The 13,953-nt window shown below is 45.6% G+C and overlaps 1 protein-coding gene across 2 annotated transcripts in view; it reads right to left on the bottom strand.

Moving 5' to 3' along the window:
- The window catches only part of LOC139412798 (spectrin beta chain, non-erythrocytic 1-like), a 128,447-nt gene that overhangs the window by 11,848 nt on the left and 102,646 nt on the right, over positions 1-13,953 (bottom strand). For both annotated transcript variants that reach the window (XM_071159530.1, XM_071159523.1), the window contains 8 exons: positions 11,191-11,321; positions 9,640-9,844; positions 9,168-9,542; positions 7,353-7,597; positions 2,915-3,053; positions 2,641-2,725; positions 2,342-2,538; positions 1,040-1,140 (listed from right to left, as the gene is read on the bottom strand). In XM_071159530.1, the coding sequence (XP_071015631.1) occupies positions 1,040-1,140; positions 2,342-2,538; positions 2,641-2,725; positions 2,915-3,053; positions 7,353-7,597; positions 9,168-9,542; positions 9,640-9,844; positions 11,191-11,321 (1,478 nt within the window). The remainder of the gene's footprint in view (positions 1-1,039; positions 1,141-2,341; positions 2,539-2,640; positions 2,726-2,914; positions 3,054-7,352; positions 7,598-9,167; positions 9,543-9,639; positions 9,845-11,190; positions 11,322-13,953) is intronic.

Genomic DNA, 13,953 nt, shown 5'->3' on the forward strand with positions numbered 1-13,953 from the left:
TGAATGTCATGCGTCCTCCGATACACAACCCAACCAAGCCGCACTGCTTCTTAACACAGCGCGCATCCAACCCGGAAGCCAGCCGCACCAATGTGTCGGAGGAAACACCGTGCACCTGGCAACCTTGGTTAGCGCGCACTGCGCCCGGCCCGCCACAGGAGTCGCTGGTGCGAGATGAGACAAGGACATCCCTACCGACCAAGCCCTCCCTAACCCGGACGACGCTAGGCCAATTGTGCGTCGCCCCACGGACCTCCCGGTCACGGCCGGTTATGACAGAGCCTGGGCGCAAACCCAGAGTCTCTGATGGCACAGCTGCCGCTGCAGTACAGCGCCCTTAACCACTGCGCCACCCGGGAGGCAATTTCCTCTCCTTCTAAGAGCATTGCAGTGCGAGGCTCAACTTCTGTTGTTTTGGCCTTGTACCACACACACGTGCAGATTCTGTGTGTGACTGTGTGAGAGCGAAGTCTTGCATCTAGCTCATCTCAATATCGGTGGTGCTGCTCGCGGCAACGTCATTTCACTGAGTCTACCTCTGTCTGTTTATAGGTTGATTCAGATCCCCATTAGCTTTTGCAGACGCAACAGCTACTCTTCCTGGGGTCCACAGAAAACACGACAAGTAACGAAACAGACTGATCAACAAGGACAGCCAAACAAATGTAAAACACAACCATATACAAACAAAACAACTAAAGAATAACATGTGTAGATTGTGTGCGTTAGAGTGTGATAGCGTGTGTCATTTCACAGTCCCTATTATGCCATGAGATATTGTTTTACACATTTCTTGAAGATCATTCGGCTGTTTGCTTGAGTAATTGGAGATGGGAGTTCCATGTGATTACGGCTCTGTGTAATACTGTGCAAAATACTTTATAGTATTTATAAAACACACGGGGACAAACAAGACCAGAATAGAGCATGCCTGTTGAGAGAGCATGCCTAAACACTGACACAGAACAGAAGCACTAAATAAGTCATGACAGACAGACCAAACAACATTTTAGTGTGGTGCTCCAGGCTTTTCTCTCACCTCTGCTGTGGCGATGCATCGTCCGTCTGGGTCTCTGCAGGTGGTGGATTCCTCTTCCTCTCTTCTTCCTCTTGCTGTCTTCTCACTTCCAGTAATTCCATCTGCATCGCAAACCGACACACAAATCATTAATGACCAACCTAATTAGTCAGATTGAAATTGAGAAACTAAAGTCATTTCATTAAGTCAATTTGACTGATAGACAAATGAGATGAGAGATTTGGAGAATGTAGTGGAAATTCTACCTTTAACTATTAATGAGGAGAGGCAAAAAATCAATCAAGGTATTAGTTTTATTAAAAACGTATTATAATAAGGAGGCTGGTCGCCCCACCCCCCACAGGAGAAGGAGTGAGAGCCCACTGAGTGGAGTTAGCTTCTGGGTTATATACCATCTCAGGATAGGTCAGGATAGGCACAACCTCATAGATGACGTACAATGGTTCCAAACACCAACCCCACACATCCTGTGCCAGACCTTCGGCCCCAAATACAAATAACTTGTTTTGTTCAGTACTTAGGACATTTGTTGTTACTTTGTTCTCTCCTCTAGTTCAAGGTGAAAACTATCTCTCCCTAGGAGGTGACTGACACACCGACACTGTGGAGACAAGTGATTGGTTCCCCATTACTCACACCATCCCTTCACATGGTTTGCAATAAAGACACATAGTTCATATATGGAAACAATGTTTCCTTCTGACCTCCTTTGCCATACGCCCTGCTGATATTCTGCATAGCAACAGGGACATGTGAAAGACAGGCATGACTTCTCCCCTCTCTGGACCCCAAGTGACTGAGGCCCATATATGGGAGGAAGTGCAGCTGTCAACCCCAGAGTCCGAAAGGAGACATTCTAATGGCGAGTGCTCAACAGTTCACTCATAAGCATATTCTGCTGATAAGACATCTTAATTATCTTGGTTACCTAGCTAACACCGATTTCTCCACCACAATCTTTCCCCAGAAACAGGCTCCAAAACAGAACAATAGCTCTGTTACTGGTGTGCAGGATATAACCTTTACTCTGTCTAGGATCAAGAGGAACCAGTCAGTTTCTGTCATATTATTGGCGGAGCGGCCAGACATCATGGGTTACCCTACACACAGAACAGTTAGAACAGGCCTCTTAATTTGCACACACACTTATCTTATATGAGTTAGTTTCTTTAACCATCTCAAGCCCAAGAAAAATTCCCCTCACAGGATGGATGCCTAATCTAATTAAAAACTAAATGTAGTTATTGTATGACTGGTTTAACCTACAGCCCTGTGAGTTGTGAACATCCCCTGTCCTCTCACCGTAGTCAGCCGTTCCAGCGCTGAGAAGCGCTCCTCCCAGGTGGCAGCGGACTTCTCAAAGGCCTCGTGTCTCTTGATGAGTTTCTCCACCTCGTCCACGTTCTGCCCCATCTCCCTGCTGGACAGGTACGGCTCCTGTCCCAGCAGCCATGACTCAGCCACACCCGCATCCCTACCAAACTGGTGCACCTCCAGAACTAGGCAGAAACACAGCTAGTCAGACAACACGGCAGTATAAAGCAACAGTTACACAGTAGCTAATACGGTGCAACAGACTGAACACGATTTGATAGAATTACCCAATCTTAGCCACTCCCATCTGTCTTCCCACTTGTCAATCATGCATTTCCTTTTGTCTGTCAACTGTAGTAACTTCTCTTTGATCTGAAAAATGAAGGGACATTTAGTTTTAACTGAGGCGAAGAACACCATACATGTAATGACACACCACAACACTAGAGGGAGCCATATTTCCATTCAGAGACAAAGAATTAGAACGAGGCAAAAAAGAGAAACAGAACAGAGGGAAGTAACAGCATCTGTGAGGGTGTTATGACATCGTTGGCCCCTCACCTCCTCTAATGCGTAGTGTTTCCTTGCCAACAGGGACTTGCCCAGCTCGATGCAGTTGGTGAAGCTGTTGTTGCGGGCGTCGATCTCAGCCTTGATGCCTTGGTGGTTGTTCATCAGGAGCTCCACGGACGACACGTCCCTGAGGACACAACACAATCAGAGGAGTGTGTCACAACAAGGCAAGAGGAGTGTGTCACAACAAGGCAAGAAGAGTGACCCATCAAGACAATTAGAGGAGTGACACACTGAACATATCAAGGTCCCAATGTCCTTTGCTTAGGTTAACAGGGGGTTTAAATGACCAATGAAATGCTACTTACATTGCTAGTTAACATGCTAGTGTACGTTTTCTAAAACCACTGGTACATACAGTCAAGACAGGATGACCTGACACCCAGTGTATTTCAGTGGACTACAGCCGCTCACATAATGTCCCCCCCCCAGAGACCTGTCTGATTACCCTGATCCCTGGGACCACGCCAATGTCAGACTAACCACGAGGCAGGATAGGGTGTTACTCCTTCAGACAGTGGAAACAGAGCAATGCAATTACTGACAAACCAAATGTTTCCATTTCTCTCTCCTTCCTGCTTTTTTCACCATTCACCTCAGTAGCCAATCCATCATTCTCTCTCCTTTTCCTCCTGTTTCCCTCTTGCCCTTTACCTGACATCCTCATTAGCCCACAACGTCTGTCGGTCTCTTTCTCCTTCTCGTCTTTTCCTGTCTGTCTCCTGGTGTCTCCCTCTCATTCTGTCTCCATGGTAAGCTGCTGGCTGAGATTCAGCTGAGAGGCACTGAAACCAATTGCCAGATAAGGGCTTGATGTGCTGCTGTCTCCCTGAGAGGAGGACATTGAGGCATGGTGTATACACCATTTTCTGCAGGTGCATTTTAAGTAGCTATAAAAAGGACCAACTGTCAGTGGGAATACATTCAGCTGAGCCATCTGCTGAAAACCTGAGCTGCAGAAAACCTTGCTATAGCATTAACCCATAAGAGTCTAAGCCCAGACTAAGATGGGGGGGGGGGGGATCCTACTAAGCTATGTGGAATTGTTTAAAGAAGGTCATACCAAGGGTCATTTGCTATTTTTTTAAGACATCTTAAAGTACCAAAGTAAATAAAGACACATACATACACACTGCATTCAGAAAGTATTCAGACCCCTTCTCCCACATTGTTACAGCCTTCTAAAATGTATTGAATTGAATATTTTCCTCAATCTACACACAACACCCCATAATGACAACGCATATATATCTTAAAGACACTGAAATACCTAATTACATAAGTTCAGACCCTTTGCTATGACACTTGATATTGAGCTACAGTGCATCCTGTTTCCATTGACCATCCTTGAGATTATTCTACAACTAGATTTGAGTCAACCTGTGTGAAATTCAGTTGATTGGACATGATTTGGAAAGGCACAGCTGTCTATATAATGTCCCACAGTTGACAGTGCATGTCAGAGCAAAAACCAAGCCATGAGGTCAAAGCAATTGTCCGTAGAGGTCCGAGACAGGATTGTGTTGAGGCACAGATCTGGGGAAGGGTACCAAAACATTTCTGCAGCACTGAAGGTCCCCAAGAACAGTGGCCTCCATCATTCTTAAATGGAAGAAGTTGGGAACCACCAAGACTCTTCTTAGAGCTGGCCGCCTAGCCAAACTGAGGAATCGGGGGAGAAGGGCCATAGCCAGGGAGGTGACCAAGAACCCAATGGTCACGCCGACAGAGTTCCTCTGTAGAGATGGGAGAAGCTTCCAGAAGGACAACCATCTTTGCCGCACTCCACCAATCAGGCCTTTCTGGTCTGTTGACACCAAGATTAAACACTTTAACCTGAATGTCAAGCATCACGTCTGGAGGAAACCAGGCACCGCTCATCACCTGGCCAATACCATCCCTACGGTGAAGCATGGGTGGCAACATCATGCTGCAGGGATGTTTTTCAGCGGCAGGGACTGGGAGACTAGTCAGGATTGAGGGAAAGTAGCAGCGTGGGCCTCCCGGGTGGCGCAGTGGTTAAGGGCGCTGTACTGCAGCGCCAGCTGTGCCATTGGATGCATGCTGTGTTAAGAAGCAGTGCGGCTTTGTTGGGTTGTGTATCGGAGGACGCACGACTTTCAACCTTCGTCTCTCCCGAGCCCGTATGGGAGTTGTAGCGATGAGACAAGATAGTAGCTACTAAACAATTGGATACCACGAAATTGGGGAGAAAACGGGGTAAAATGTTTAAAAATTAAAAAAGGAGCAGAGTACAGTGAGCCTTGATGAAAACTGGGCGCTCATGACCTCAGACTGGGGTGAAGGTTCACCTTCCAACAGGACAACAAACCCTAAGCACACAACCCTCATAGCAAAAGGTCTGAATACTTACATAAATAAGGTATTTATGCTTCTTATTTGTAATAAATCTGCTAACATTTCTAAAAACCTGCTTTTAATTTGTCATTATAGGGTATTGTGCGAGGGAAAAAAACTACATGTGGAAAAGTGAAGGTCTGAATACTTTCCGAATTCACTGTATATCTATATACACACATACACTACATGACCAAAAGTACGTGGACACCTGCTCGTCGAACATCTCGTTCCAATATCATGGGCATCAATATGGAGTTGGTCCCCCCCTATGCCTCTATAACAGCCTCCACTCTTCTGGGAAGGCATTCCACTAGATGTTGGAACATTGCTGCGGGGACTTAAGCCACAAGAGCATTAGGTAGGTCGGCACTAACGTTGGCCGATTAGGTCTAGCACGCAGTAGGCGTTCCAATTCATCCCAAAGGTGTTCAAGGGGTTGAGGTCAGGGCTCTGTGCCAGTCAAGTTCTTCCACACTGATCTCTACAAACCCTTTCTTTATGGACCTCGCTTTGTGCACGGGGGCATTGTCATGCTGAAACAGGAAAGGGCATTCCCCAAACTGTTGCCACAAAGTTGGAAGCACACAATCATCTACAATGTCATTGTATGCTGTAGCATTAAGATCTCCCTTCACTGGAACTAAGGGCCCTAGCCCAAACCATGAAAAAACAGCTCCAGATCATTATTCCTCCTCCTCCACCAAACTTTACAGTTGGCACTATGCATTGGGCAGGTAGTGTTCTCCTGGCATCCGCCAAATTCGCCAGATTCGACCATCGGGCTGCCAGATGGTGAAGTGTGATTCATCATTCCAGAGAATGCGTTTCCCCCCTGCTCATGGCGATTTTAGGTTTGTGTGTGGCTGCTCGGCCATGGAAACCACTTTCATGAAGCTGCCAACGAACAGTTATTGTGCTGACGTTGCTTCCAGAGGAAGTTTGGAACTTTGTAGTGAATGTTGCAACCGAGGACAGATTATTTTTATGTGCAAAATGCTTCAGCACTCGGCGGTCCCATTCTGTGAGCTTGTGTGGCCTACCACTTCGGCATGGCTGTGTGCTCAATTTTACACACCTGTCAGCAACGGGTGAGGCTGTAACAGCTGAATCCACTAATTTGAAGGGGTGTCCACATACTTTTGTATATATAGTGTATATTTGATGAAAACATTTTTTGGGGCCTTATTGCTATTAGCCCAAACAAACACAATGAATTACTGATTCACTACACAAAACGGCTAGTCCCCAAAAAACTATCAAAAAGGAATTTTGTTCTGAAGTGTCTGTCCTATATCTAAGAGACATAAGAAAGTTTTTTTTGTTGTACATGCATTTAACCTCTTATTTTTGGCACTAAACAGTCTCCATATACAGTACTTCCATAAATGTTTTCAACGGGTACATTCAGACGAGTCTTGTGAGCCCTGTGGGCGTTCCCAGGAGGGGTCATATTAGTATGTACAGACAGAAGTTGGAAGATCGGCTGTACAGACTTCAGACGAGTCCCAAGAAGCTTGTGGCAGTCGTAGAGCAAAACTATGAACACCACCGTGTTTGTGAGAGTCTCATCATTCCATCTTTTTCATAATAGTTTGTAGGCCAAATCGTTCAGACGATTTTCGGGATGCCTCATGGTCTGATTAACACCGCACTAGCTCTGTCACCTTTCATCGCAGATGAGGATGTGCAACATAAAGTAGGCGGATGATGTGGATTGAGACGCATCCAATGATCTCCCTAGCTTAAATTGACATATTTCTAGCGATTTACACAGGGGCATGGACTACAACCTTTTAATACAGAGAGTTTTATAGGGTGAGCTAGTGAGGATAACTTTGTAAATCACAACAATCAGGACAGACCATTGAGGATTAGATACATAAAATCTGGACTCGAGCTGTCGACCACAAGCTCCTTACAGAAAACTATAGAGATTATTCTCACCTTTTCTGTTTTTTCTTGAAGAGTCAGTAAGAGAAAATAACATGCACTGAAATAATGTCAAGCTATTTCAAAAAATTATCCGTATATGAGGCCCAACTGTTTCCCGTCAGGTTCACAGTACCTGGGCTTCTCCTGAGCCTCGATGAGGCGGATGACGTCCTCCATCCAGAGCATGAGGTCTCGCACCATGCTGAAGAAGCGGAACTTGTCGCCGGTGTCGAGCAGTCTGACCCTGCGGCCGTCGCAGGCCTCCAGCAGGGTCCTCCAGGCCTCCAGCACCTCACCCTCTCTCTTTTGGATGTCATCAGCCTTGTCTCCGGCGTAGGCAGACTGCAGACGCACAGCATCCTCCTGCAACGTCCTCACCTGGGGAGGGAAAGAAACCAGTCTTATCTATGATTTACATTACAAATCTGTGAGAGATTCACCTTATAGCTGCATAATTTGTTTAGGCTGTAATATAACTGCTTTACCCCCTTGATCGAGAACACAATCTCATTTTTGTACATGTTTTATTTATTTAACTAGGCAAGTCAGTTAAGAACAAATTCTTATTTACAACGACGGCCTACCAAAAGGCAAAAGGCCTCCTGCGGGGACTGGGGTCTGGGATTAAACATTTAAAAATAAATACTTTGTAAATATAGGACAACACACACATCACAACAGACAACAAAATAAAGAGACACCTAAAGACAACATAACACGGCAGCAACACATGACAACATGGTAGCAGCACAAAACATGGTACAAATATTATTGGGCACAAAGGGAAAGGTAGAGACAATACATCACACAAAGCAGCCACAACTGTCAGTAAGAGTGTCAATGATGGAATCTTATCTCCATCTCTTCATTGAAAAACTGTCCAGTTTGAGTGTTTGTTGCAGGTCGTTCCAGTCGCTAGCTACAGCGAACTAAAAAGACGAGCAACCCAGGGATGTGTACTTTGGGGACCTTTAACAGAATGTGACTGGCAGAACGGGTGTTGTATGAGGACTGCAGTAGATATCTCAGATAAGGGGGGGGGGGGTTATAAATGAGCATCAACCAGTGTGTCTTGCGACAGGTAGACAGAGATGACCAGGTTACAGAGGAGTATAGAGTGCAGTGATGTGTCCTATAAGGAGCATTGGAAATCTGATGGCCGAATGGTAAAGAACATCTAGCCGCTCGAGAGCACCCTTACCTGTCGATCTATAAATTACATCTCCATAATCTAGCATGGGTAGGATGGTCATCTGAATTAGGGTTAGTTTGGCAGCTGGGCTGAAAGAGGAGCTATTACGATAGAGGAAACCAAGTGTAGATTTAACTTTAGCCTGCAGCTTTGATATGTGCTGAGAGAAGGACAGTGCACCGTCTAGCCATACTCCCAAGTACTTGTATGAGGTGACTACCTCAAGCTCTAAACCCTCAGAGGTAGTAATAAAACCTGTGGGAAGAGGGGCATTCTTCTTACCAAACCACATTTTCGGAGGTGTTCAGAGGGTCAGCAACAACCTGGGGAATAGTTACATGGGAAATGAGGGGGTATGAATGAGTCAATTGGAAGCTGGGTATGATTGTGGCCATGATAGTTTGAGGGACAGATTGGAAATTTATCCAGGACACCCCTACTCTTACGAAAAGTACAAATGGGATATTTAGTGACCAGAGAGTCAGGACAGCCGTTTAACATCCCATCCAAAAGACAGCACCCTACATAGGGTAATGTCCCCAATCAATGCGATGAGGCATTGGGAACAGGAAGTACCTCTTCCTGGCCCTCCCACACCACTTCCAGAAGCATTTGGTCTCCCATCCAGGGACCGACTAGGACCGACCCTGCTTACCTTCAGAGGCAAGCCAGCAGTGGGATGCAGAGTGGTATGCTGCTGGTTAACTGCCGTAGTAGGTGTTTTGGTCTTTCTGGCTACTGGCGTTATTGTCATACCTGTGTCCCCAGGGCCTGGATGTCGTGTTCAAAGGTGGTGTGCATCCTCTGCAGGGTCTCCACTGTGTTCTGGTCTCGGCCCAGCTCCTCAGGCAGCTTCTTGTGTTTGTCCAGGATGCGGTTGAGGATCTCCTTGGCATCATGGTAGAACTTATGCAGCTCAAAGGAAGCCGCCAGGATCTGCGTGCGTGTGTCGATTAGCTCCAGCAGGTCGGCCCATGCTTCATTCAGCCCGTCCTTCCACTCCGCGATTGTTGCCGCGTCGGTGTGGTCTGAGTTGATAAGCTCATCCGCCAACTGGTTGACGGTGTCCACACGCTCCTGACCGATGTTGCCTGTGTCGCGAGCAAACTCACGGAAACGCTCCTGAAGCATCTGCAGAGGGATATTATCACAGCAAAGTGAGGACGCACATATTCCGCTAGATACTCTGGCAACAGGGTAACATAAGTGGCATGGCTGCACTACATACCGTGACATGTTCGTAGTCCTGTCCCAGCTCATGTGACCCAGCCACTACTTCCCTTTCAGCGATCCACTGCTCCAGGTCATCCACCTCCCTGTTGAGCTGGAACAGACGGAACCTCTCGTCCAGCTTCCCCCTCCTCTCCTCCGACAGGTCCTTGAGCCCTGCATACAGCTTATCCACCTGGGACTGACGCATGCCGATCCGCTCACTACACAGCAGGCGGAGGAAGGAGGCAGGGTAGGTAGGGGGTTACGATATAGGATATACATGATCCTACCCTCTCTCTTCTGTGATGCTAAACTGTCAAGCCTTAACCTCTGGGTGGTTAAATCCTACTTCAACTCAGTGGGAATGGAGATGAACCTTACAGTTACAATCCTCTTGGATTTAGGGCGCTATTTTAATTTTGAAAAACGTTCCCGTTTTAAACAAGATATTTTGTCACGAAAAGATGCTCGACTATGCATATAATTGACAGCTTTGGAAAGACACTGACGTTTCCAAAACTGCAAAGATATTGTCTGTGAGTGCCACAGAACTGATGTTACAGGCGAAACCCAGATAAAAATACAACCAGGAAGTGCCACATTTTTTAAAACCGCCTCATGCCAATGACTCCTTATATGGCTGTGAATGAGCTACAAATGAGCTTACGTTTTCCACGTATTCCCCAAGGCGTCTACAACATTGTGATGTCTTTTTACGCATTTCCATTGAAGAATAGCCGTAAGGGAGCATATTTAGCAAGTGGTCACATGGTGTCTCCCGCAGAAAATATTGCGTAAAATACTGAGGTAGCCATTTTTCCAATCGCTTATGAGAAACCAATTGCCTCGACGGATATATTATCGAATATATATGTTAAAAACACCTTGAGGATGGATCCTAAACAACGTTTGCCGTGTTTCTGTCGATACTATGGAGTTAATTTAGAAAAAAGTTTGGCGTTGTAATGGTAGCATTTTCCGGTCGATTTCTCAGCCAAGCATGATGAACAAACGGGAGCTATTTCGCCTACAAAAATAATATTTTGGGAAAAAAGGAACATTTGCTATCTAACTGGGAGTCTCCTGAGTGAAAGCATCCAAAGTTCTTCAAAGGTAAATTATTTAATTTGGTTGCTTTTCTTATTTTCGTGAAAATGTTGCCTGCTGCCAGCAGAGCTAGCATAGCATTATGCCATGGTAAACTTACACAAATGCTTGTCTAGTGTTGGCTGTAACGCATATTTTGAAAATCTGAGATGACAGTGTTGTTAACAAAAGGCTAAGCTTGTGTTTGAATATATTTATTTAATTTGCGATTTTCATGAATAGGAAAAGTTACTAGGGGTATTTACGTCCGCCGCGTTATGCTAATTCGCTTGAGGCTATGATTACGCTCCCGGATTGTTCGTCGCAAGAGGTTAAGTGTCTGGTCTCTGACCACTCTGGGCTGGGTTTAAACCCTTAACATTCTTTAGACTGAAATGGGTGGATATGATTATGGTTTAAATTTCCAAATTTCACTGGAGGTGGTCTTTAACCCTGGGGATGAGCCCCTGAGACCACTCACCTTTCAGGGTGTCCGGCGGCCGTCAGGCCTCTACTTGTCTGGGACAGCTGGTGGACAGTTTCAGCGTAGTCTTCCACAGCCTGCTCCAGTATCTGGTGCTTCTTCAACATGGCCACAGAGCTCTGCTCATCCTACACACACACACACACACAGAGAGAGCGTCAAGGTACAGACGGTGACGGCACAGACCGTACACGGGCACGGTTTGGTATACCATCTATAAGATGTATCTATCTATACTATCTATACCATCTATAAGGCCATTTTGGGAAACCTGCCAAGTTCTCTGTTCTTCCTTGATAAGGTCAGAAAATAAATATGAGTCACGGTCTTACTCCTACCAGTTCCTAAAATCAGAATGGATCATGGCAAAACATTTTAGCTACTCAGCTCCGTGCTCTTGGAATTCTCTCCAGACCAGCTGGAGGAGTTTAAAGGTTTGGTTGACTCACATGCTACTCAGGAATGTGATTGACATTAGGACTTGATGCGGTGGTACATATGATCTATTTTTTTTATACAGCTGTACTTGTATCTATGACACTTGTATGTTCCTTTAATTTAAATGCATGTTTGTCTACGTGAATATTATTATTTTTTGAATGGTGTGTCTATGTCTGTAAGTTGTTACGGTATGTCTGATATTTGTCGCAAACATTGTTACCCCCCTGCTGCTGTCTTGGTTGGACCAGGCCTCTCTTCAAAAATGTAATTTATGTCAATGTGACTAACCTGGATAGGTAAAGGTTAAATCAATTTAAAAAATACAAATCAGTGTACATTATTGACTAGAGATAGACTAGTCTCACAGAGATCCAGTCCTGTGGTAGGAGAATATTAAGGGCCAAGGAGCATCCAGCCTACTAAAGGACATGAAAACATTAACGGGAGGACTACTCTCTGCCTACTCACCTTCCACACCCAATATCCCAGCATGCCACACAACTATGTCGTAAGGCCATGTTTGCCCAGGTCGCTGCACACATCTTTTACCCTTCACCGACTTCCTCATTTGTCACTGTGATAAGGATCCACCTCTGCCTGACAGACCAACAACTTACCAGGCAACATTCACAGTCCTACCAAGTGCAGAAATACCCCTTGTACAGTACCAACCAGTTCTTTCCTATCCAGCAGCTTGCCTTGTAACCACACCCCAGTTCCTATTAAACTCTGCCCCTCCTAATGATCTAGCCCAACAAACTACTGAAGTGCAACCCACCAGTTTTAACCAACACACATTGTATCTCTACCAAAGACAGCTGCCTCCCCCGTCAGGGCCCAATCCCCATCCTCCTGCCTCCCCCGTCAGGGCCCAATCCCCATCCTCCTGCCTCCCCCGTCAGGGCCCAATCCCCATCCTCCTGCCTCCCCCGTCAGGGCCCAATCCCCATCCTCCTGCCTCCCCCGTCAGGGCCCAATCCCCATCCTCCTGCCTCCCCCGTCAGGCCCAATCACCATCCTCTTACATCCTCCATTAGGTACAATCACCATCAACCTACATCCTATCAAGCCCAATCAGAGGGCTGAATACATTTGGCCTGTCACCTAAAACCCTAACAAACTTTTACAGATGCACAATTGAGAGCATCCTGTTGGACTGTATCACCGCCTGGTATGGCATCAGCATCGCCCACAACTGCAAGGCTCTCCAGAGGGTGTGCGGTCTGCACAACGCATCACCGGGGGAAAACTCCCTGTTCTCCAGGACACCTACAGCACCCGATGTCACGGGAAGGCCAAAAAGATCATCAAGGACAACCACCCGAGCCTCTGCCTGTTCACCCCGCTACCATCCAGAAGGCGAGGTCAGTACAGGTGCATCAAAGCTGGGACCGAGAAACTGAAAACAGCTTCTCTCTCAAGGCCATCAGACTGCTAAACAGCCACCACTAACACAGAGAGGCTGCCGCCTACATACAGAATCGAATAATTTGCCACTTTAATAAATTGATCACTAGTCACTTTAAACATTGGCCCTTTAATAATGTTTACATATTATTAAAGTGCCTGTAATCTGGTTCAGGTTATTAATCAACCTACCAGTGTGTTTACAAACACTACAGGAACAAGATCCACATGTATTGATCACATTTTTACTAATACTGTAGAACTTTGTTCTAAAGCTGTATCCGTACCCATTGGATGCAGTGATCACAATATGGTGGCTATATCCAGGAAAGCCAAAGTTCCAACAGCTGGGCCTAAAATAGTATATAAGAGATCATACAAAAGATTTTGCGGATGTGGATGTTAAAAATATTTATTGGTCTGATGTGATAAATGAGGAGCATCCAGATGCTGCAGTTCATGAATTTATGAAATGGCTTCTTCAAATTATTGATAAACATGCACCTATTAAAAAACTGACTGTTAGAACTGTTAAGGCTCCATAGATTGATCAGGAAACTAAAAACAGTATGGTTGAAAGAGATGGGGCAAAAGGAGTGGCTAATAAGTCTGGCTGTACATCTGACTGGCTTACTTACTGCAAATTGAGAAATTATGTGACTAAACTCAACAAAAAGAAGAAGAAACTGTATTATGAATCAAAGATATAAAGAATGATGGAAAAAAAGGGAAAAAAGAGGAAAGTTTGTCCTCAGGCCTGGAGGGAAGCCAAAGTAATTCCACTACTCAAGTGTGGTAAAGCGGCCTTTACTGGTTCTAACAGCAGACCTATAAGCTTGCTGACAGCAAACTGATGGAAAAATATTGAGTTTGACCAAATACAATTCTATTTCTCTGTAATTTTCTCTAATT

Source organism: Oncorhynchus clarkii, chromosome 1, assembly GCF_045791955.1.
Source record: "Oncorhynchus clarkii lewisi isolate Uvic-CL-2024 chromosome 1, UVic_Ocla_1.0, whole genome shotgun sequence".
NCBI classification, from domain to species: domain Eukaryota; kingdom Metazoa; phylum Chordata; class Actinopteri; order Salmoniformes; family Salmonidae; genus Oncorhynchus; species Oncorhynchus clarkii.